Here is a 23440-nt window from a genome sequence, read left to right as displayed (position 1 = left end):
GTATTTTCCCTTTTTCGTTTAATAAATTGGGTAATATGAATGTAATGGTGACTAAAGGGTGTTTTTTCATGTCCTCTATGCTCTAACTACAAAAATATTTGATTTACAAATAAGGAATCCTACTTCGCGGAATTTTATTTATCACAGTAGGGTCTAGAACCGATTAACCGCAATAAACGAGGGTTCACTGTACTGTATTGGAAACCAGAAGAAACAGTTCTGTGATTTCCCAGTGGCAGTGAGTGGGTACCTTTTTATGCATCAGAAATATTAAGGAAACATTTCTAGACACACTAAAATATCTTTAACATCATAATTATGTTGTTTCAATGTATGTTACTATGAACAATTGTGTACATCTGGAACTTTTAATATAATAAGTTTTATGGGGGTTGGAACCATGAACATACATGTGGTTGGATGTACCTGAGGAGATGTTATGCATCACATTACTTTAAGTATTGTTTGCTTTAATGCTTTAGCTATACTTTTAAAGTTTTTGACATGTACTTTTAGAACTCAAAAAAAAAATTCTTACTTTCTTTTAATGAGTTTTTTTTATTGTGAATTAGGTAGGGATTGTGGATTTTTAAAATAATTTTAAATCTTAAAGCTGAGAGTGCTTTTTAAAAGGGAATAATCCAATTTGATTTATTCTTTGTTTTCATTCATGAAATGTGATATATCTATAATAGTTTTGTTTTATGTTTAGTTAAATATTGAAGTGTTTGGGGACTTGGAGCCTGCCTAAATGAAAATAGATTTGGAGGGAAATTGTAACATGCTTATGCAGTAACTGGGCCCTTCTAGACCTAATGAAGTTTAGTTTGGCTCTTCCAATCCTTCCTCAAGCAGAGAGGCCCTAGTTTTTTTGTTTTGTTTTTTTAACATTTTATTAGGGGCTCATACAACTGTTATCCCAATCCATACACACATCAATTGTGTAAAGCGCATTTGTACATCGTTTCTCAAAACATTTTCTCTCCATTTAACCCCCCGACATTAGGTCCTCATTTTTCCCCTCCCTCCCCGCTCTCCCCTCCCGCATGAGCCCTTGATAGTTTATAAATGGGTATTTTGTCATATCTTGCCCTGTCGGACGTCTCCCTTCATCCACTTTTCGGTTGTCTGTCCCCCAGGGAGGAGGTCACACACAGTTCCATGTAATCGGTTCCCTCTTTCCTGCCCATTCTCCCTTTACCCTCCCTGTTTTGCCACTCACACCACTGGTCCTATAGGGCTCATCCATCCTGGATTCCCTGTATTTTCAGTTCCCATCTGTACCAGTGTACCTCCTCTGGTCTAGCCAGACTTGCAAGATCGAATTCGAGTCATGGTAGTGGGAGCGGGGAGGAAACTTTTAGGAACTAGAGGAAAGTTGTATTTCTCATCATTGTTACATCGCACCCTGACTGGCTCATCTCCTCCCCGAGACCCCTCTGCAAGGGGATCTTCAGTGGCCTACCAATGGGCTCTGGATCTCCACTCCGCACTCCCCCCATCATTCACTATGGTAAGATTTTTTGTTCTGATGATGCCTTACACCTGATCCCTTCGACACCTCGTGGTTGCATAGGCTGGTGTGCTTCTTCCATGTGGGCTTTGTTGCTTCTGAGCTTGATGGAGGCCCTAGTTTTTGACTCAGGGGTAACTTACATACCTCTCGTAGACTACTGCTACCACTTTGTAACTGTTGATTTGTCTCCCTCCCCCATTCACCACAGGGACTGTGTCTGAAAGAGACTTAGCATTTTCAGCTTTGGCTACAGTGCCCAACATGTAGTAGGCCATTATTGCAAAACTTTAATGGACCCTATGTCCTTGGGCTTTAAATAATTTATTGTAGAGTGATTTGGGGAACCTCTAAATGGGAAGCTTGTGTGTAGTTTGTTTGTTTTTAATAAGAAGTATAGTACTCTTTAGAACCTAGGAGCCTTTTCATAAATTTAGTCTCTGGGTGGAGTTGTTCCATAGCTGTCCTGGCAGTAGGTAGCTTGAGCTGCTGAATGAAGCTTGCTGGTTTCTTCAGAATGAGGATGCCATTTGGCCATGGAGGAGACACAGATCATTTCAAATATTTCTGCTAAGTCAAGCAAATTAGATTTTATTAGGGATGTTTGTTTTTTAAGGATTCAGAGGAGCCCATTGGGCTACTAACTGCTAGGTTAGCAGTTCAAAACCACCAGCTACTCTGCGAGAGAAAGACGGATGGGCGATGGGCCTTTCTACTCCTGTAAAGAATTCCATTCTCAGAAACTCAGAAGACCAGTTCTAGCCTGTCCTATAGAGCCACTCGGAGTTAGCATTGACTCCTTGGCAGGGAATTGGGTTTTTGGTTTGGTTAAGACAGTGGTTCTCAACCTTCCTAAGGCCGCGACCCTTTAATACAGTTCCTCATATGGTGGTGACCCCCAACCATGACATTTTTTTCGTTGCTACTTCATCACTGTAATTTTGCTACTATTATGAATTGGGCAACCCCTGTGAACGGGTCATTCAACCCCCCCAGGGGTTGTGATCCACAGGTTGAGAACCACTGGGTTAAGACCAGCGAATTAGATTTTAATAGGAAGGCTTGCTCTTTAAGGATTCAGGGAAAGCGTTTGGAAGCAGTGCCTTTTCTGGGACTGTATAACACAATGCATGGCATTTTGCTTCATAGGCAGTACTCATTTGACTGCTTTCTGGGGAAAGGAAATGGACCAGGAACTTGAAAGATTTTCTATCTTGGCTTTTGACTCTGCTTTTAGGAAATTTGCTGCTTTTTACCGTTTTCATGGTTTGTTGTTGTTTGTTTGTTGTTATTTTTAAGCTAAGTAGCCCAAATCCTTGCCTTTATGAAGTAATTCCAACTCTTAAATAGACGGTCCCAAATACTTTTGAAAAGTACACTTTGGGGGAAATATCAACCACTCTTTCAGTTTTCCAGTTCATTGGCATTTAATTTCTTTCTTTTTTTAGTTGGCAATTCATTTCTTTTGTGTTTTTTTGGCAATTCATTTCTTGATTGGTGTATAAGACATTGTATGAGAGCTTCCAAATGTTCACAGATAAATGAAATGAAAAGATATTAAAATTTTTCTATGAACTTTTTGAAGCCCCCCCTTGTGCTGGATTTGAAAAGTAGACTGCAGTTAACCAGAATGTTGACAGACTATGAAAAACATCACTACTATCACTGAGCAATTTGTGTAGTAATTGTTAAATGGGAACCTATTTTGCTGTGTAAATTCACCAAAAACACAATAAAATATTGTAAAAAATCATAAAGGGTCAAGATAATTTATAGTTTCTAGAATGTTAAACTGATTTGCTCATCTTATTTGATAATTGGTTGGTCCTGAAATTTATCAGTAATTTTAGTATATTTTTAGATAAGCTTGAATGGTATGGAGAACACAGAATTTTATGAGACTGTTTTGTCTTTTTATGTATAGGTTTCTATGATCAGAGATATTCGAGAGAGGGAGATTCGTATCTACACAGATGCAGGCCGTATTTGTAGACCACTTCTGATTGTGGAGAAACAAAAGCTACTTTTGAAGAAGAGGCATATTGACCAGTTGAAAGAGAGAGAGTATAACAATTACAGGTAAGAACTTGCACTGAGAAACATGTGTGCACTAAAAAAATTGAGATGATTCATATAGCATAGAATTTACAGTTTAAAGGATGCAGTGCAGTGGTTTCCAGTGTACTAACAAGGTTATGCTACTATTCTATGACATTTTCACCACGAGTTCATGGCCATTTGCAGTCACGTTTGTTTTCTGTGATTATTTTTGTTGTTATCAAGTGAGAGATTTGTAAGGATTTGCTAAGGAAGTCTTTGTGACTTATTAAAACATAGTAAGAAATCTAATAATAAATTGAACCTGCAAATTTTATTTTATTGCTGTGTGCATATGTACACTTTTATTGTAAAATAATTCAAACATCTAATATAAATTTGTATAATCTACAAATTCAGACTCCCTTGTTCAAAAGTAAGTGCTATTAACATTTTGGAATATATCAATTTTATTTTGTATTCTATGCTCACCTTTCACATACAAATACGTTTTCTTTAAAATAAAGCAAAACAAGCTAATAATATTGGCTATGAGACCATAGTTTATATGTGTTGTTTAGTTTTTTTAATGTTTAGTTTAGTTGTTTAATTTTTCCACTGTTAGGAATAATATATTTTAGAGCTCTTTCCACATTAGTGCACACAAGTTAAGAGTATTTTTTAAATTAGGTGGCCGAGGGCATTAATTAGAAAATGAGAAAATAGAGTTTTTGTTTTTTTTTCCCCCCCAAGCTGGCAAGATCTTGTGGCCAGTGGGGTAGTAGAATATATCGATACCCTAGAAGAAGAAACAGTGATGCTTGCAATGACCCCGGATGATTTACAGGAGAAAGAAGTTGCATATTGTTCCACGTACACGCATTGTGAGATTCACCCTTCAATGATCCTTGGTGTCTGTGCATCTATTATTCCCTTTCCAGACCACAACCAGGTTGGTAACACATTGTATCTTTTGATCTGTAAATAAAAGAGAAAACCAAAGATTAATCTGTGATCTCTTCCCAAGAGGAAGTCTTTTAATGAAAAGACGATGTACGTCTGCAGAATCAGGATTTGACATGCACTGGGTTGTTTCTAAAGTCATGATTGATTATGTCAAACGATCATTACTTATTTTTAAGGGAAACCCCCCCAAGCTCCTCACCTCCTGCATTTGTGGTGAATGTAATTTTTTGTGGGGTCTTTTCCTTGTGGGAATTAGGGTTTCATTGATTCTGCTTTTCTCTTCTGCCATTAGTCTCCTCGAAACACATACCAGTCTGCTATGGGTAAGCAAGCTATGGGAGTTTATATCACCAATTTCCACGTTCGCATGGACACACTCGCCCACGTTCTCTATTATCCTCAAAAGCCACTTGTGACCACACGGTCTATGGAATATCTGCGCTTCCGAGAGCTGCCAGCAGGTATGTTCCGTCTCTGCAGCCAGTTTTAAGATTGCAGTGCTTGGACACTTTCCTGAGCACTTGCATTCCAACACAGCCCTACTCTTAAGGAAGTTACTGTGTTGTGGGAAACTCAAACTCAACGAAATAAAAAGGTTAGTGTGAGAAAATACTTGGGCAGGTTAGAGTTCTGTAGAAACACGGCGAAGCAGATGATTGATTCCTGTGGGAAATCCAGCAGCATTTTCAGTTAGGAGGTGGCGTTTTAAACTGGAGTAAAGTCAGGGAAAGGGTATTTGCATTTGAGAGATGATTTGAGCATGGGGCCTAGAGGCATGAAAGGCATGATACCAATTTTGGGACCAGCCATTAGTCATAATCAGTTTAGTGTGGCTGCAATATCAATATATAGAAATGACGATTGGTATCATCCTGAGGAGGGAACCTGAAGATTGCGTTTTAATTGGAAAGTGAGGACAGTCAGGCAGTCATAAGAAGAGCACTTTACGAAGCCCGTTTTGCTAGTGGGGTGGGTTGGACCATCCTCACAGTTGTGCTGTGTTTGCACCTCGGTATCAGTCCATCTCCTTGAGGGCCTTTCTCTTTGCAGAGCTCTCTAGTGCTGCTACAACAGAAACGCCACAAGTGGATGTGTTCATTTAGTTCTTTTTAAAATTTTAATCATTTTATTGGGGGCTCTTACAGCTCATAACAAACTATACATCAATTGTATCAAATACATTTGAACATATGTTGCCATCATCATTTGCAAAACACTATCTTTCTACTTGAGCCCTTGGTATCAGCTCATTTTTCCCCTCCGTCATCTCCCCTCCCATCTTTGTGAACCCTTGATAACTTATAAATTATTTTAGTTTTCATAGTTTTACACCCATCTACTGTTTCCCTTCACCCACGTTTCTATTGTTTGCCCCTCTGAGGGGTGGTGGTGGTGGATGGTACGTTGATCATTGCTGTGGACTTTCCCCCCTCCCCCCACCTTTCCCTTATCCTCATGGTATTGCTACTCTCATTATTGGGCCTCAGGGGTTTATCTTTCCTGCATTCTGTGTGTTGAGAGCTTTTATCTGTACCAGTGTGCATGCTCTGATCTAGTCAGATTTATAAGATAGAACTGGGGTCATGATAGTGGTGGCGGGGAGGGGGGATAAGGAAGCATTAAAGAGCCAGAGAAATGTTGTGTTTTCGTTGGTGCTGTACATCGGTGTACCCTGGCTGGCTCATCCCTTACTTGTGGCCCTTGTGTGAGGGGATGTCCAATTGTCTACAGATGGGCTTTGGAGGTCTCCATTGTAACCTCCCTCATTCACTTCAAAATGGATGTATGTTCTAGGTCATTGATGCCTGATACTTGATCCCTTTGACAACTCGTGATCACACGGGTTGTGTGCTTTTTCCATGTGGGCTTTGTTGCTTTCTTGCTAGATGGCTGCTTGTTTAACTTCAAGCCTTAAAGACCCCAGACACTATATCTTTTGATAGCTGGACACTGTCATCTTTCTTCACCACATTTGCTTATTCACTGCTTTGTCTTCAGCGGTTGTGTCGGGAAGGTGAACATCACAGAATGCCAGTTTAATAGAAGAAAGTATTCTTGCATTGAGGGAGTACTTGAGTGGAGGCCCAATGTCCTTTTGCCACCTTAATACTAGACCTATAAATATAGGCACAGAGATCTATTTCCCCAGCCTCATATATAAATATATTTGCATATGTACTGTATATACCTTTATTTAGACCTCTATAAATGCCCTTTGCCTCCTAGCTCTTTCCTTTATTTCCCCTTCCCTCTTGTCCCACTATCATGCTCAGTCTATATGGGTTTCAGTAATTCCTCTTGGTTACGTTACCCTTGATCCTGCCCTACCAGGCCTCCTATACCTTCCTCACCACCAATTTGGATTAGTTGTTCTTCCCTTGTCCCTGGGTTTGTTAACACCACTACCTTTCCCCACACCTCCCCCTCTCCCATGTCCCCCCGAAACTTTCGGTCCCGATGTTTTCTCCTCCAGATTGTTCATCCAGCCTATCTTATTTAGTCAGACCTGCGGAGATAATAACATGCACAAAAGCAAGACAGAGAAAAACCAAGCAACAATATACAACAAAACAACAACAACAAATCAATGACAAAAAAACAAAACAAAACACAACAAGAAAGAAAAACTTGTGGTTAGTTCAAGGGCTGTTTATTGGCCTTTAGGAGTGTTTTCCAGTCCAGTCTGTTGGGGCACCACACCCTGGCCCCAAAGTCCACCTTCAGCATATTCTCTGGGGACCTCGCTGCTCTGTTCTGTTGCACCCCCTTAGTGTTTTTGCCTTGGTGTGGCGGGATCAGATCGGGCGCAATTCCCACACTGTGTCTCCGGTATTGTCCCCTGTAGGGCTGTGGGTCAGTGAGGGACGTCATGTCTCATAGTGGGGCTGGCCATCAGGAACATCATCCTCCAGGCCTGCTGGGCCAGAATGCACTCCACTCTCTCTTCCTCCCCCTTCATCTGCACCCTTGTGCTCCGATCAGATATGTCCCTATCCCGGAGCTGCAGCTTCAATGCCGTCCTATGAAATAAATTCTTCTGGGGGGAGGGGCAGGTGTCCACATAGTAGTTGGGATTGGAGCCGGCCCCTCAGACCCCTCCACTGGTTCCACCCCTTGACTCTTGTGCCTGGTGATCCACCTACACTTTGGAACCGAGTTCTAACTCCTGGAAACTAAGAGGCTGTAGCACCACCTTTTGAGACCACAGACCTTATGGGTTATCCTTTGGGATTGGGTCAGCTCTGCTTCCTAGGCTCTTATTTTCTTCACCTTCCTGATTTCTCCACCTCCTGGCCCTTCAGGCCTCTCGTGTTTGCCTGGCTCTACCGTGTCGGGTCAAATTTTACAACACACCACATAATAATTACATCTGTTCACGAAATGGTGGGTACTCACCTACTGCTGGGGCAGATTAAAGCCAAATTCACTGCCATCGCGTCAGTGCTGACTCATAGTGACCCCTGTGGGTTTCCGAGACTGCAACTGTTTATTGGAGTAGAAAGCCTAGTCTTTTCTCCTGAAGAGCTGCTGGTGGTTTTGAACTGCTGACCATGCAGATTGCAGCTCAAGGTGTAACCACTACACTACCAGAGCTCTTACTGGGGCAGACTAGATGGAGGTAATTTGGAGGGTTTTTTTTGCTTTAAATCATTTTATTGGGGGCTTGTACAGCTCCTATCACCATCCATACATACATTCATTGTGTCAAGCACATTGTACATTTGTTGACATCATCATTCTCAAAACATTTTCATTCTGCTTGAGCCCTTGGTATCAGCTCTTCATTCCCCCCTCTCGCCCATCCACCCTCTCTCCCTCCCTCCCTCATGAACTCTTGATAATTTATAAATTATTATTTTTTCGTCTTCCACTGTCCCATGTAAGAGGTTTGTTTTGAATATGTATTTATACCTCACTCAGCATATAGATTTTTATTTCAATAGTCTTAACGTCCCAGGTCACAGAATATGTATTTAATCCTCCCGTTGACTATCAGAAAGTAATCTATGTGCTGAGCAATTAATCTGAGAAAGCTCTACTCTATAAAGAGCAACATGGCATCAGGATTTTTTTTTAAATCATTTTATTAGAGGCTCATATAACTCATCACAATCCATACATACATCAGTTGTGTAAAGTGCATTTGTACATTCATTGCCCTCATCATTCTCAGAACATTTCCTCTCCACTTAAGCCCCTGGCATTAGTTCCTCATTTTTTCCCTCCCTCTCTCCCTCCCCGCTCCCCCCTCCCTCATGAGCCCTTGATAATTTATAAATTATTATTTTGTCATATCTTGCCCTGTCCGACGTCTCCCTTCACCCACTTTTCTGTTGTCCGTCCCCCAGGGAGGAGGTCACATATAGTTCCTTGTAATTGGTTCCCTCGCCTACCCACTCTCCCTCTACCCTCCCAGTATCGCCACTCACACCGCTGGTCCTGTAGGGATCATCCTCCCTGGATTCCCTGTGTTTCCAGTTCCTATCTGTACCAGTGTACATCCTCTGTGCTAGCCAGACTTGCAAGACTTGATAGTGGGGGCGGGGTGGAAACATTTAGGAACTAGAGGAAAGTTGTATTTTTCATCGTTGCTACGTCGCTCCCTGACTGGCTCGTCTCCTCCCCAAGACCCCTCTGCAAGGGGCTCTCCAGTGGCCTACTAATGGGCTTTGGGTCTCCACTCCGCACTCCTCCCATCATTCACTATGGTATTTAACCACCTGCCATGTGTAGGTGACACAACCTTGTTTGCTGAAAGCCAGGAGGATTTGAGGCCCTTAATGGGTGAAGAGCAAAGAATGTGGTGTTCAGTATGGAGTGTGATGCAAAGTAAGAAAACCAAAGTCACAGCTGGACCAGAAAGCAGTAGCAGCATAATCAGTGAATAGAAGGTTGAAGTCAGGAATTTAATTTTACTTGGATTCATAAAGTCCAGAGAAGCAGCGCTAGGAAAATCATGAGCTGTATGGCATTGGCCAAATCGGCACAAGACCTCTTTAAAGTGCTAGAGAGCAAAGACGTCACTTTAAGGAGTGAGATGTGCCTGATCCATTCCTCCGTGGCATATTCAGTCTCCTCACGTGTGGAAGCTAGACAGTAAGGAAAGCTGCAGCTGAACTCGTGCCTTTGAGTTAGGGTTTGGCCAAAGACTAATGACTATACCCATGGGTTCCCAGAAGAACAGACATTGTAGAAGAAACGTTGCTCCCCAAACAGGAGCTAAAGTAAAACTAGAATGTTCAGAGACAGGCTTTTGGCAAGATTGATAATGCAAAGGAGGTAGCTTGCTCTGTCTCCTTGGATAAAGAAGGGGGGTGATTTTTATACATTTAATTAAGGAGAGAGGTGTGGAGAAGGATCATTAGTTATCTTGTAACTGAGTTGCAGGGTGTCACTTACTAAGTATCACTATAGTAACTAGGTTGGTCGGGTTTGCCATTTTTTCTTCCTGTGCTGTTTTTGCTCCTTGGTTGGCATCCTCATGCTTACTGGTGACAGTACCAATCTCACTCCAATTGAGTTGATGTTGACTCATGGTGACCCTATAGGACAGGGTAGAACTGCCCTGTGGGTTTCCAAGACTAACTGGAGTAGAAAGCCCTGTCTTTCTCCCGGTGACAGCACAGTGGTCAATATATCTTGCTTTTTTCTGGGACTCAAAGAACAAGTTATGGTCTAGTTACTCTTTAATATTCCTGTTCTCTGGCCTGGAGTTTCAAGCTAATGATTTGCTTTATTTTTTACTGCTGAGGAAATGAAAACAAATCATACGGTTACTAAAACAAACAAATTATAATTAAATGATAAAAATCTGTACTCATTTATTTTCCTTTGATCATATTTAATATTCCCCTTTACTTAGATCATTTCAATAAAGGTCACATTAACTCCTAACTTATAAAGGGAGACAGCAAAGACAAGTTAATTTATCATGAAGTTTAATAAAAGGACAAAGTTAATGAACAAAAGTAGACAAAATCCTGGAGTCTCAGCAGTTCACTGAAGCATAATTCGACCTCGGAAGTACAGCCGGAGTGGAGTGCTCCTTCGAAGTGGGGGTGGGGGGACCAGCTGGTGTTCTCTAGACACACTATCCAAAGGCCAGTGCCTGGGGAAGGACAGCACGTTGGGTAACAGAGGGCCCAGTCAGAGAAAAAGAGGAGGACCCTCCGGAGAGAGTGTGGTTGAAACAGTGAGTTTGCACTCAGCAGAGGAGAGGATGGCACAGGCGGGGGTTGCTCTCTTGTCGAGAGTCGCTGTAGTCAGAACTGACTCGATGGCAGCCAGCCGGTGAGGAGAGGGGAGGTGCTGCTGTTGACACGAGGGTGAGGGCTAGAACTTGGTGACTGCTTGCATGTGTAATCATCCAGAGAAGGAAGGGGGAAAGCCAAGTGCCCCTGGGGTTTGCGGCGTGGGTGACTGAAGAGAGAGGAGTGCATCGTAAGTTGTAGTGGGCAGAGAGGAAGTTCAGTTTGGGACATGCTGATTTTGAGTTGTGGCCGTGACTGCTAAGAAGTGTTCTCCCAGCAGTGAGTTGAAACGTGGTTTGGAAGAAGGCGATGTCTATAGGTATGAAGTTAATGTGAATAACTAGAGATTATTATGTAGTTGCTGTGGGAGAATTGGGCGTGAGAAAAGGATCAGAGACAGACTGCAACATAGGCACCATTGCTAAGGCCTCCCCGAAAAGGGAGTCAGAAGAAGGGGTGTGCAAAGTGGCTGGTAGGACAGGCAGGCGTGTAGACCGGTCAGTAGGTAAGATGGTGCAGAGAAGGGGGAAGGGACTGAGTGTTGAATATTACAGGCCATAGCGGAGTCTTTTGGATCCTTCATAACGTCTTGTATTGTTAGTATAATTCTGGCTTTGATCAGCCCCTTTTAGAATGTTTGCCTGGTATGCTACTGCTTTAAATTGTTTACTGTGACAGGGGCCCCCACATTCTGGTAGCAGATTCTCATAGATTTAGTTCACTTACTTTTGAAGAGGCTACTCCTGTCAAGGATAACAAAGGCTGTTAAGTCAGCGACATTTTTATGCTCTTATCTTTGAATTGTGCTTGCTGTGCAGGGTTTTCTGTAACATTTAGATAATGTTTTTTAAGGCTTAAGAAGAAATGCCGGGAAAGTATTGGATTGGAAATAAAATGTTTATCCCCTGGAGGCATAGTGGTTACATATTGGGTTTGTAACCACAAGGTCAGCAGTTAGAAACCGCCAGCTGCTGCAAGGGAGAAAGAAGAGGCTTTCTACTCCCGGAGAGAAGTACAGTCTCGGGAGCCTACTGGAGCAGTTGTGGGCGGCCTTCCAGGGTGGCTGTGAGCGGACTCGCTGGCAGTGAGGTTTGAGTTGAGATGGGACTGAGGAGAGGTGGTGCTGGCGTGGTGGCGAGGGCTGCATGTTCTTTCTTCATGCCTGACACAGGTTATATGAAGGAGGAAAAAGGCCCAAGGTAAAACAAAATACCCTTTTTATTTTGAGAGAATTTCCCAAATGTAGAGGAAATCCTAGGACAGAGCTGTTCACCTAGGTTCCCTAGTTTTGCAATATTTGCTTTATCCCCTCTCCCCTTCCTGGACAGTGCATTCGAGGGGAAGGTGCAAACACGAAGCAGCCACGTTTTTGGCTGTTTCCTAGAAACGAAAACATTCTTCACAGTACAGCCATCACATTTAGGAGATTAACATAGTTACTAATCTAATCCCCAATTCAGATATTGTCACTTAGCTCTATAATGTCTTATGGGTCTGGAATTGAACCCAGAATCATGAGTTCCGTTTAGCCCCATGTCTTGATAGTCTACTTCAGTCACGAGCAGTTCCTTAATCCTTCCTTCTTCCTGGTCTTGGCAGTTTTGAAATGTTCAGGTCCTAGTTACTTTATACGTTGTCTCTTGACCTGGATTTGACTGCTACTTGCTCAGGCAGCCCTGGTGGTGTAGTGGTTACGCATTGGGCTACAGTTCACAAGGCCAGCAGTTAGGAAGCCACCAGTGGCTCTGGAGAAAGATGAGGCTTTGTACTCCTGTAAAGACGTAGTCTCGGAAACTCACAAGGGCAGTTCTATCTGTCCTGTGGGATCTCTCTGAGTCGGCATCGACTGGGTGGCAGTGAGCTTGGCTTGTTTGGTTCTTTGCTCATGGTGGTTGGCAGTATTCGCGCACAATGCCGTGAGCTCCGTGAAGGCATCATGGGAAGGGGCACATGCTGTCCGTTTTCTGGTGTCTGCAGGTTTCTACTTTGTAGTCTTTTGTTCTTCTGTTTGATGCTGCTTACTGGTGCGTCTGCTCCGACTCGTGGTGACCCTGTGTTACAGAGGACAGCTGTCGTCCAGCTCTTAAGGAAAGCAGATTGCCAGGCCTTTTCTTCCGTGGGGCCACTGGGTGGGCTGGGATCACCAGCCTTTACGATATAGCGACGGAGCAGAAACCGCTCAGACCCCTAGGGACCTGTAGTACTTGTTTGTTTGATGTGGACTTAGCATTTGTTAGCCCTTGGTTTTACTCTTGAGCATTGTTTTCCAGCACCACCATTCCCTTTGCTTTGATGCCCCCGTTGGTTGGTGGGAGCGCTATCAGGATGATGCCAAATTGCTCCTCATTCTCTTAAGTGCTTTCTCACGTTTTCTCTCGTCCCAAATGTGGACTCAGGCATTCTTCGTTTAGTGGGAGGTAGTCAAAGATCAGGCAGTGAAAACCCGGTGCATCAAGTAGTTTGCTTCACAGCTCCTTGAGGGAACGGGCCAGGGCATAAGGGTTATGGGTTGCAGAGAATTACCTCCTGGAATCGGAGCTGGGCGGGGAAGGGTACAGGCCAGTGCCAGGGTCAAACCTAAGGCCCCGCCGGAAGCAGGAGATGGAGGAGCTGGGGTCTGGTCCCTTTGCTTCGTGACATTGAGATTGTGGATAGATTGTTCTTTCTGATTTATGCAACTGGTGATGTTTTCTACCCTGTTAGGGCACAGGGCTGCGGTGGGGATTAGGAAACTTGGTTTGGGGAAGCACTTCGTCAGTGTGAGATGACTTGCATGTCGATTGTGCCATTGATCGTGACTTAGGGTGACCCCACAGGACAGGGTATTAGAACCTCCCTGATAATTTCCGAGGCTATACATCTTTATGGGAGCAGAAAGCCCCATCCTTTCCCTCCCAAAGGCTGGTCGCTTCATATGCTGACCCTGTGGTTAGCAGTCCAGCATGTAACCTACTGTCACTGTTTACAAGAATGGGCAATTGGGAATGAGTAATCTTGGGATTTGCTGGTATGAAGTGTTTAGCCAGCAGAGTAATGGCCTCCACAGATGGCTCTGGATGGAGGGGTAGGCAGTGACCGTAATACAGTGTCCACATAGCCACGGCACACAGGATCAGATGACCTTTATTTTAAAGGGGGCAGTTTTCTTTGTGTTCCAGCTGACATTTCAGTGTGTGCTCTTACATGCCCTGCAGGTATCAACTCTATTGTGGCCATCGCCTCATACACAGGGTACAACCAGGAAGACTCAGTGATCATGAACCGTTCGGCTGTTGACCGAGGCTTTTTCAGGTCAGTCGCAAAGCATGGACTCATTGGAGACAGGACCTTTACAAATCAGGATCAGCTTGACTTGTATGTGTCCAAGCTCTTCGGTGGTTCTGAAGGTCAGACTGGACAGCATGGTGCTTGAACAGCAGATAGCATGTTAGCTCTTCTGCCTCCCTTCCTGAAACGTTCCGGTGACCAGACGGCGCGGGTGATGCTCAGAAGGCAGGGGCATCCCCGGCCACAGACCACTGAGGACCCGGCTTCTCGTCTGTCAGGGCTTCTCGGATGCGAACGCAGGAGCCTTTTCAAACGATTGTGAGCAAATGTGCTTGCATCCGTTGTTGTGAGCTTGCCTAGAGTTGGTTCCTGCTCACTGCCAACCCTGCTTTCTAAATGTTTGCCCTTAAGTAACATAAAAGCATCTAGAGAATAAAATTACACCCATCCTCTCAGAAACACTTTTAAAGTTAGTTTTCTTTATTCTTTTTTTCCTTCTGTAATATGTTTCCATTTTAGTGTGCTAATTTCAAACAGATTGATCTCAAATCATTGGCATATGAAGATTAATTTCAAAAATCGGGGATTTAGAAGAAGGGCTGCATCTAGACCTTACAGCTTTATAGCTCCAGCCCCGCAATGGACAATGCAGGCACACCTGTGGTGGTTGTAAATGGGATTAGGGGACTCCGGAGGTGTCAGTTTAGGGGGCAAACACTAACCTGTGGCTGGTGTGATAGCGCTGGGCGTTTAAGTTAGATCCTTAATGTTAGCCTTGTCTCAATTTCATGGCTTAAAGTGCTTCCCAAATAGCAATGAAATGAACATGGCTACATTCTAAGCCTTTTTAGTAAAGGAAAACCGAAATTAACCTTCAGAACCATTTGTTTGTAGGTCTGTTTTCTATCGGTCTTACAAGGAACAAGAGTCCAAAAAAGGATTTGACCAAGAAGAAGTTTTTGAGAAGCCCACACGTGAAACATGCCAGGGTAAGTTAAGCTGACATTGAAATTGTGGACATCGAAGATGACTTTGAATGGCCTTCCGAATGAATCTTGCTGGGTTTTGTTACCTTTTTTTGCCATGCTGTGATACATTTTTATGTCATTCTTAACAAAAGGAAACCACTGCCATTGAGTCGATTGTGACTCAGAGTGACCTTCTAGGACAGAGTAGATCTGCCCCTGTGGGCTTCTCGGTTGCAGCCTTACAGAGCGACTGCCTCATCTTTCTCCAACAAATGGAGGGCCTGGTGGGGTTAAGCCACTTACTGAGTGCTTAAGTGCTGCTCCGCCAAGGCTCCTAGGTCGTTCTGAAGAGCTTGTATTCAAGGAAACATGGGAGGACATTTGCTGAAAGTATCTGCATGTAGGAGTGACTTGCTGTAGAATTGTCATAGAGTCGATGGTGGTGAGTTTGAGTTTTGCTGTGGATTAGACCTGTCTTCCCGGTACGTCCTTCACTGAGTGGGAGATCTAGGAAGTCAGAGAGCGTCCGTAACTTCGTGGTCACGCCCCAGAGCCTCACTCTCACTTGTACTGTGTCCCTTAGTTTATACACTTGTATGGAACTGCTCTCTGTAATTTGCCTCCTTAACTCTGTGGTTTAACTCTAATATTTGTTGCATTACAATATTTGATTTTCTTGTGGAAAGCACATCCTTTAAAATTTTCTAGTTAATTATTTTTAAAAACACTTAACTATATATTCAGCAGGAGTGGTAAGTTGTTTTAGAGAAAGGGGCATCTGCTAGAACTCTTAGGGAAAGGGAAATATCATTGCATGAAATCAAACGTGTTCTTTTCCTTAAGGCATTTTCCTGTTAATGCCATTTCTGGTTGGTGGTAGTGTGTAGTAATGAATTGCTGTTCATTGACTATTACGTGAAATACGAACGTTCTCTGAGAGTATGTGTTTGGAGGGCAGACATTTTGTTTTCTTTTTCATATACTATAGAGATCAGAAGCTGGTGTAGCACACTTAGCCAAAATCATCCAAGAGTGTCTGTCCTAGGAGAACTCCAATATCTAATACTTAGTCCTGGGTGCTTTTTCTTTATAGACCCTGGTATTACGGAGTTCAGAGTAGTTTGTAATACTCAGAATGCGAGAATTACATTATTCCCAAACACAGTTTCTGGTGTTGAGAGATTCCTGTGGCTTTTCTCTGACTCAGTACTGATGAATGATCAAGGCTTTGAATCTTTTTCCCTGGTAATGCTGCTTCAGCAAGCTCCACGTCTGTTTTGTGCAGGTATGAGGCATGCCATTTATGACAAGCTCGATGACGACGGCCTGATCGCTCCTGGGGTTCGTGTCTCAGGAGATGATGTCATCATAGGCAAAACTGTCACCTTGCCTGAAAATGAAGACGAGTTGGAGAGCACCAATAGGCGCTACACCAAGCGGGACTGCAGCACCTTCCTGAGAACGAGTGAGACGGGCATTGTGGACCAGGTGATGGTGACGTTCAACCAGGAAGGGTATAAATTCTGTAAAATAAGGGTGAGTACCGCTTTGTACGCATCGCTATTCACAGAAAGTAAACCACCTCCCTTCGGCTGACCCATTTTCCTGTGACTTCAGGTACGCTCTGTTAGAATTCCACAAATCGGAGACAAGTTTGCTAGTCGACATGGTCAAAAGGGTACTTGTGGTATTCAGTATAGACAAGAGGTAGGTGTCTTCTTGCCTCCTTCATCTCTACCCCACACTTTTTCAGTGTTTTATTAAATTAAAATTTGTTTAATTTTAATTTAATTAAGATCCAAGGACTTGACTCTTAATTTTAGCATTTGATAAGCATGAGACAGACGTACCATGATGTAGAACATGCACAAGTTTTTTGTGGGATCAGTTCAGGTTTCTTTGTGTCATAGCTAAGTGTCAGTGAAGTTTCCCGAAGTCTCTTGTGCACTTTCCTTACAGGATATGCCGTTTACCTGTGAAGGCATCACCCCCGATATCATCATCAATCCCCATGCCATCCCCTCTCGGATGACCATCGGTCACTTGATCGAATGTCTTCAAGGCAAGGTAAGACATTTCCCATTAAAAATATATGGGCTCCAAAGTGATGTTTCTTAAAAAATGATGGCGGGTGATTTCTCTCATTCTCAAGTCAAGGGCCTTTGGAAAAAGTGCACTTTTTATTTATTTTCTCCTTAGCCGATAGTCCCAATTATGCTTATTTATTTTAGAAATTTGCAAAGTTATGGCTAAGTCACAAATTTAAAAAAAAATTATTACATCTAATCGGTATATACATACACAGTTATCCATTTGACTGGACCTTTCCTATTAATGGAGAATTTATTGATAGTTCAGCATGAACTTTATTAACTTATATTTATATCACCAACTATGTGTGTACCTTAAGTGGGGAGGTTTCCTGTTTTTGTGTGTAATATTTGCAATCTAAAACATGGATGGCTTGGCATTAGACACAAACTCGCTGGCACTGAGTCAATCCCCACTCATAGAGCCCCTGTAGGGCAGGGGACGGCTGCCCCTTTGGGTTTCCAAGACTATTTAACTCTTCACTGGAAAGCATCATCTTTGTCCCGAGGAGCAGCCTGGTGGTTTTGAACTGCAGTTAGCTGTTGAATGTGTAAGCCACTATGGATGTAGGGTGTTAAAATGTTACTTTTCTTAAAATTGTTGAAATATTTGGGACACTTAACTGTTTGTGCCCAGCCCTATGGACAGCTTTGTATTTAAAAATGCTTTAATGGAGTTATTTTTCCTTTTAAGCTGATTAGTTTGCTTTAAATCGTTTGTGCGAGATGTTAAATAGACCTTTTGATAACAACAGCTTTCCATACATGGACTTCAAGTTTAAAATCCTCCCTTGTATTATTTATTTTTCACTGAATGCCCTTTTATTGATGTGTAATTTAAGTGGAGACAAAATGTATTTAAACTTTGTTTTTCAAAGGTCTCAGCGAACAAGGGTGAGATTGGTGACGCCACTCCCTTTAATGATGCGGTTAACGTGCAGAAGATTTCCAACCTTTTATCTGAGTATGGCTACCATCTCCGAGGAAACGAGGTATCTGCCACTCAGTCATTTGGTACTTGCATTTTTTAGGTCTGCCTGTACTTCCATTTTTAAAAACACTTTAAGCCTTTCATGGAAGTATGAACTATGTGTACAAATCATGAGTGCGTTGCTTGATGACTTTTCACAAAGTGGACATACTTGTGACGGGAAACAGTGACCTGCCCTCTCTGGGCCGGAGTCTGTTCACGTGCCCCTAGCTCCGTATGACCGTCTCTTTCTACGCAGCCACTGCGTTGGCTTCTAACTGTAGGCTATTTTGGCCTGTTTTGAGTTTTATATGGAGGGCCTCATACAGTATGTGCATATATTTATTCTTAGGACTTGTTTTTTTTAAGCTTGTCCTTGACAGTCTCTGTTTGTTCCAGGTCCTGTACAATGGGTTCACTGGCCGAAAGATCACATCACAGATTTTCATCGGCCCCACTTACTACCAGCGTCTGAAGCATATGGTGGATGATAAGATTCATTCTCGTGCCAGAGGGCCTATTCAGATCCTCAATCGGCAGCCCATGGAGGGCCGGTCTCGGTAAGAGTTGCCATCACCATCAGCCAGTCTTTTATTATGGAGAAAGTAGACCATGGAAATAGGAGGGCATAGTCACCTCTCACTCCCATCATCATTAACCTGTGACAACTGCTATTTTACCCATCTTCCCCCGGCAGCACTCCCTAGCTTCATCGTATTTCTTCTGTAAATATTTCAGTGGGAGAGGTTCTCAAATATTTTGATCCTAGGCCTCCCAAGGAACTTTTGTTTATATAAGTTATACCTATTAGCATTTATATTAAAAACTAAAACAAATTGAGTACTAAGAAATACACTATAAACCTATTATATCTTAAACAATATTTCTAATGGGAAATATGTTCAAGTAAATATTTAAGAAGGGAATAGCCTTGGTTTACATTTTTGTGAATCTCTTTAATGAGTTGGCTCACTAAACTATGTCTTGATTCTTCTATCTGCTTCTGCATTCATTCCATACATGTGTATTATTTTGGCTGATGTACATGAGGAAAATCTGACCTGGTTGGATAAGGGAGGAATAAATAACCTTTTCAGATAATTGTGGATATTCGTTGAGGCTTCACAAAAACTTTGACAAGTGTTAGCTTTTTAAAGGTTAGTTTATAATATGGGATATTTTTGTACTTATTAAAGTTTTTGAACTTTTGGTACTTGTTTGTATTCATATTCACTGGTCTGTCTAGCACTTTGAATAGCTATCTACCGCAGTCACTTTATAGTACCTTAATTGGCCATTTAGAAAGCTTTTGTTCCTTTAATTGAGGTACAGATTTTCAAATGTTCACATATTTCATTATACCAAAAAGGGGGGGCGGGGCACATTTGTTGGCATGACCACCAGTGCCATGATTCCGGAACAGCTATCAAGCTGCCATGATGGCAAATAAAAGTCTTCAAAAATCCTGAAAGTACAACATTGTATCATTGTCAAGGAAGACTTTAAATTGTCTTCTTTGGAGTAAGGGGCGTAGTTTGTTTGTTGTCAAGTCAGCCAGGTGTGCCATAGGTGGTCTGTCAGTTACGTTTTAAAGTCAAACATTGTATCGAAAGGTGACCAGTTTAGTATTAAGAAGTCCTTTTTTTTATGGCACCCACCCTACTTCAGTGCACATACTCTGTCCTTCATTGTATTTCATGAGGAAAATTACGTGTCACCCCCGAGATTGTGATGCACCTGTTTCATTTGAGGCTCTTCTAACCTGTCAACTCATTGTAAAGCTTCTTTCCTCCACTTAGCGCGAACGGCAGGGCATAAGAACTAGAGCCTGGTTCTCCTGGACCAGTGTGATCTCGCCCGCCCGTGTCACTAGTGTAGGTAATGCTTATAACTTATAATAGAGAAGAAGCACAAAACATTCTCGGCTTTACTTTTTGTCCTTCACAGCGATGGTGGGCTGCGGTTTGGAGAAATGGAGCGAGACTGTCAGATTGCCCACGGAGCAGCCCAGTTCCTAAGAGAGCGGCTGTTCGAGGCCTCAGACCCGTATCAGGTCCATGTTTGCAATCTGTGTGGGATCATGGCCATTGCCAACACCCGGACCCACACCTACGAGTGCCGGGGCTGCCGCAACAAGACCCAGGTGGGTGTGGCCTTGACCGGCAGTTGAGACTTGCTGCGGGCTTGGCGCTCTTGGCCTGACCAGTCTAGGTTGGAAGTTCCCAACTTTTTTTTGCCTCCTCTTCAGAAAGAAAGAAAGTTTCTCAACCCCCCCTCCCCCCAAGTGGAAACCTTCTGCACGGTAGCCCGTAATCCAGGATAAAGTGTCGGTAGCCACCTTGCAGCCCCCGGGCCATCCCCCCACCCCCCACCCCCGTTCGTTCCGTGCCCCCAGCATTCTATATCACCCACTTTGGAAAATGGGGGTTGGTTCGGTCAAACATGGCATTTTCGCAACTTTGAGAGCATACCTCTGAAAGATTCTTAATTTCACGAGGAACAAGATGAAAAAACTAAACTTGATTTGTAAAAAAAACCCCAACAAATTGGTGGAGGGTGGTGACCTCGTCCTCTGTGACCTCTGTGATTCTGACTTGGAGCAACCCTGTAGAGAGTCGAGTGCCTTGTGTGGTGCAGTTATATGCTTGACTGCCGACCGCAGGGTTGGCTGTTGGAATCCCCAACCACTCTGCAGAAGACAGGCGTGGTCGCCTGCTTCTGTGAAGATGACAGCCCTGGGAGCCTCAGGGGCCACTCTCCTGTGCTCTGTAAGGGCCTCTGGGCGCTCTGGTGGATGTAGCGGGGTTCAAAACCACCAGCAGCTCAATGGGAGAAAGATGAGGTTTTCTGCGCCCGTGAAGATTTAAGAGGAGTTGTACCCTGACTTATAGTGGTCACTGTGAGTTGCAATCAATTCAGTGACAGTGAGTTCTTTTATAGGGTTCTTAATGAACTGGAATTGACTCATTGGCAGCGATTTGGGGGGAGGGCATGAAAGTGGGGTGTGTTTCATCTACTGGAACAATAATACGTTTACAAGGATTTTTAAACAGTTGATCTAACAAAGTTTAACTGAGGACAATGGCTGAAGCAGTCGTTTTAGGATGTGATGGTGGTGGGAGCCCCCAGTGTACCCACCCCCGTAGACCCGATCCATGGCCTGTCTCTGAGCCCTGCAGTGTGCTCACTTCGGGGTCACTCTGTTAACTACTATCTGCTCTTTCTTTTCAGATTTCCTTGGTGCGAATGCCCTATGCGTGCAAACTTCTGTTTCAGGAACTTATGTCGATGAGCATTGCACCTCGCATGATGAGCGTTTAGCTTTTAAAAACCCTCAGCAAGATGACTACTTGTAAATATTTTTCATGCCTCGTTTCTCGGATGCCTTGTTTTAAAGCAAAAGAAAACCACGGTGCACATGTTGTACTGTGTGGAAGAGCATTTTATTTGTAGTACTGTATGCATGCTTGTCTCCCTTTGGTTTGTAAATAAACAATACATTTTTGTAGATAGTCTTCGAGTGTTCTCTTTACTTGGTAATTTTCTATGTAAAATCAGTGAATATAACGAAAGTGCTGGTGAACTGGGTTAAAAGAAATGTGATTAGACAAGAACAGGGGCTGTAGTTCTCCATGGCTGCTTGCAGCGACGCAGACAGACAGACACATTCTTGCAGGCTATGCATTAGCGTCTTCACCTGTTCACAAAAAGAAAAAAGAGAAAACTGAGTTGCTTCTGTGGACATGGTCAGCGCCGTAAGTTTGAGATAATTTTGCATTTCCAAACAAAGGAAGCTGTTAAAGAGGAGATGAGTCATTGTAGAAGTGGCAGGCCAGAGTGATGTCTGCATCTTGCGGTGCTGGTGTGCATGTGTAGGGACGACGTCACAGCACAGGGCAACGTGTGGGACCCAAAGCCCCATGCACACTGCTGTGCTTTTCCACGTCGTCCCTGTCTACTGCCTGCATTCAGCAGGGCGCTGCCAGACCATTTTCCCCTGCTCCCTCTAAGTGGGCAGTATCTGCATTTTCCTTCTCGGCCAGGTTTCTGGCTTTCTCAGTTTTGTCGTGTGAAACGAGTAGAAGACCATGTTTACAAACAAGTGTGTTGCCATCCTGAGAGGCCAAGTGATGCTCTAGTGTCAACCTGCTCATTCAAGACAGACCTGCCTTGGCTCGTCGTTGCTGCGCTCCCTTGCTGGTTTCGTCTCTTGCTTTTAAACACATTTGTACTTCCCATTTCCTTTCATACCACAGCTCAGCCATCCGAACACTGCTGCTGCTTTCTGGGTTAAGTGAAAGCCAATTCAGACGGAGTCTTCATAGACCCGTCTGACTCCAAAGCAGTCGTTCTGGGATGTGGTGGTGCTGGGAGCCTACCAGCAAGCCTCTCCATCAGTGACGTGAAGGCGGAGCCACTGGGTACCTGCCAGGATACTCTTCCCACCCCCTCCCTACTCCACCCCTCGTACAAAGCTCAGATCGGAGGACCAGACCTGCCCACGATCATTTCCTCTTAAATGGAATTTAGTGTAGTAGGCACAACACAGAGGAAGAATGTCCCAGAGAGATGGAAAGTGAGGGAAGTATAATTGATTCCAGTCAAGTTTGAGTTTTGAATCTGGTGTGTGCAGGTCGTTGGAAGCACCTGAGTCATCAGGATGGCATTGCGTTCTCTCAGAGCCAAGTGCTGCCCCAGTGTGCCCTTAACGCCATGGGCTGCGAACATGACTGCCGCTAGTTAATACCTTCTCTGGTCCATCCAGACCTGGTTTGGCTCTGGACTAAGCGAGAGCATCAGTCGTCAGTTTTCAAATGGCTGAGAGATTTATGACGTACCTCTTTCCCCCGGTATTTCTTGCAAGGAATCCACCACCATAATTTTGGCCGAGGCTGAAGCCTGTCCTTGGGAGTTGGATGCCTGGCACACATATTCTCCAGCATCTTCTTTACTTAGAGGGGACAACTGTGAAAGAGGAGGGGTTTTTAGTGGTTCTCTGATGATCTATGGTTTTTCTCCCAGTATGTTCAAGGAAGTCATTTCCTAAGTCCTAAGATGTTACAGAAGTCACAGTGCAAGCCTGTGTGTTAGAGACTCAGAGCTGTTACACTGGGTCTGCCAGGCAGTTCAGACTCAGAATGTGTCCTCACTTTGTCACAATGCATGAGTAAGAACTGGACAGGTCATTTCACTTTGAACTCTCAGGGCGGTGGCTCTCCACCTTCCTAATGCCACAACCCTTTAATATAGTTCCTCTGGTGGTGCTCCCCCAACCATAAAATTATCTTTGTTGCTACTTCATAACTAATTTTGCTACTGTTGTGAATTGGGTGACCCCCGTGAAAGGGTTTATTGACACCCCCCCCACACACACAAAG

The 23440-nt window shown here is 43.6% G+C and overlaps 1 protein-coding gene and 1 long non-coding RNA gene across 2 annotated transcripts in view; one reads left to right on the top strand and one right to left on the bottom strand.

The window, feature by feature from the left end:
* POLR2B (RNA polymerase II subunit B) overlaps positions 1–21577 on the top strand; it is a 50381-nt gene extending 28804 nt beyond the window's left edge. Inside the window, exons 14-25 of the mRNA XM_004706294.2 lie at positions 3438–3592; positions 4304–4502; positions 4809–4977; positions 13962–14058; positions 14929–15023; positions 16288–16538; positions 16620–16709; positions 16962–17069; positions 17971–18084; positions 18462–18622; positions 20010–20205; positions 21294–21577. Coding sequence (XP_004706351.1) covers positions 3438–3592; positions 4304–4502; positions 4809–4977; positions 13962–14058; positions 14929–15023; positions 16288–16538; positions 16620–16709; positions 16962–17069; positions 17971–18084; positions 18462–18622; positions 20010–20205; positions 21294–21383 — 1725 coding nt within the window. The 3' untranslated portion in view covers positions 21384–21577. The remainder of the gene's footprint in view (positions 1–3437; positions 3593–4303; positions 4503–4808; positions 4978–13961; positions 14059–14928; positions 15024–16287; positions 16539–16619; positions 16710–16961; positions 17070–17970; positions 18085–18461; positions 18623–20009; positions 20206–21293) is intronic.
* Positions 21487–23336, bottom strand: LOC123520973. The gene is made up of 2 exons (XR_006679485.1): positions 22901–23336; positions 21487–21759 (listed from the first exon to the last, which is right to left on the bottom strand). It is a non-coding gene; the product is annotated as an uncharacterized LOC123520973 (long non-coding RNA).
* Positions 23337–23440: the final 104 nt, after the last annotated feature.

Source organism: Echinops telfairi, unplaced genomic scaffold, assembly GCF_000313985.2.
Source record: "Echinops telfairi isolate 266 unplaced genomic scaffold, ASM31398v2 ScPeMD7_7468;HRSCAF=8506_0, whole genome shotgun sequence".
In the NCBI taxonomy this organism is placed as follows: domain Eukaryota; kingdom Metazoa; phylum Chordata; class Mammalia; order Afrosoricida; family Tenrecidae; genus Echinops; species Echinops telfairi.
The sequence above is the reverse complement of the archived record's forward strand: the minus strand, read 5'-3'. Positions and strand labels throughout refer to the sequence as shown.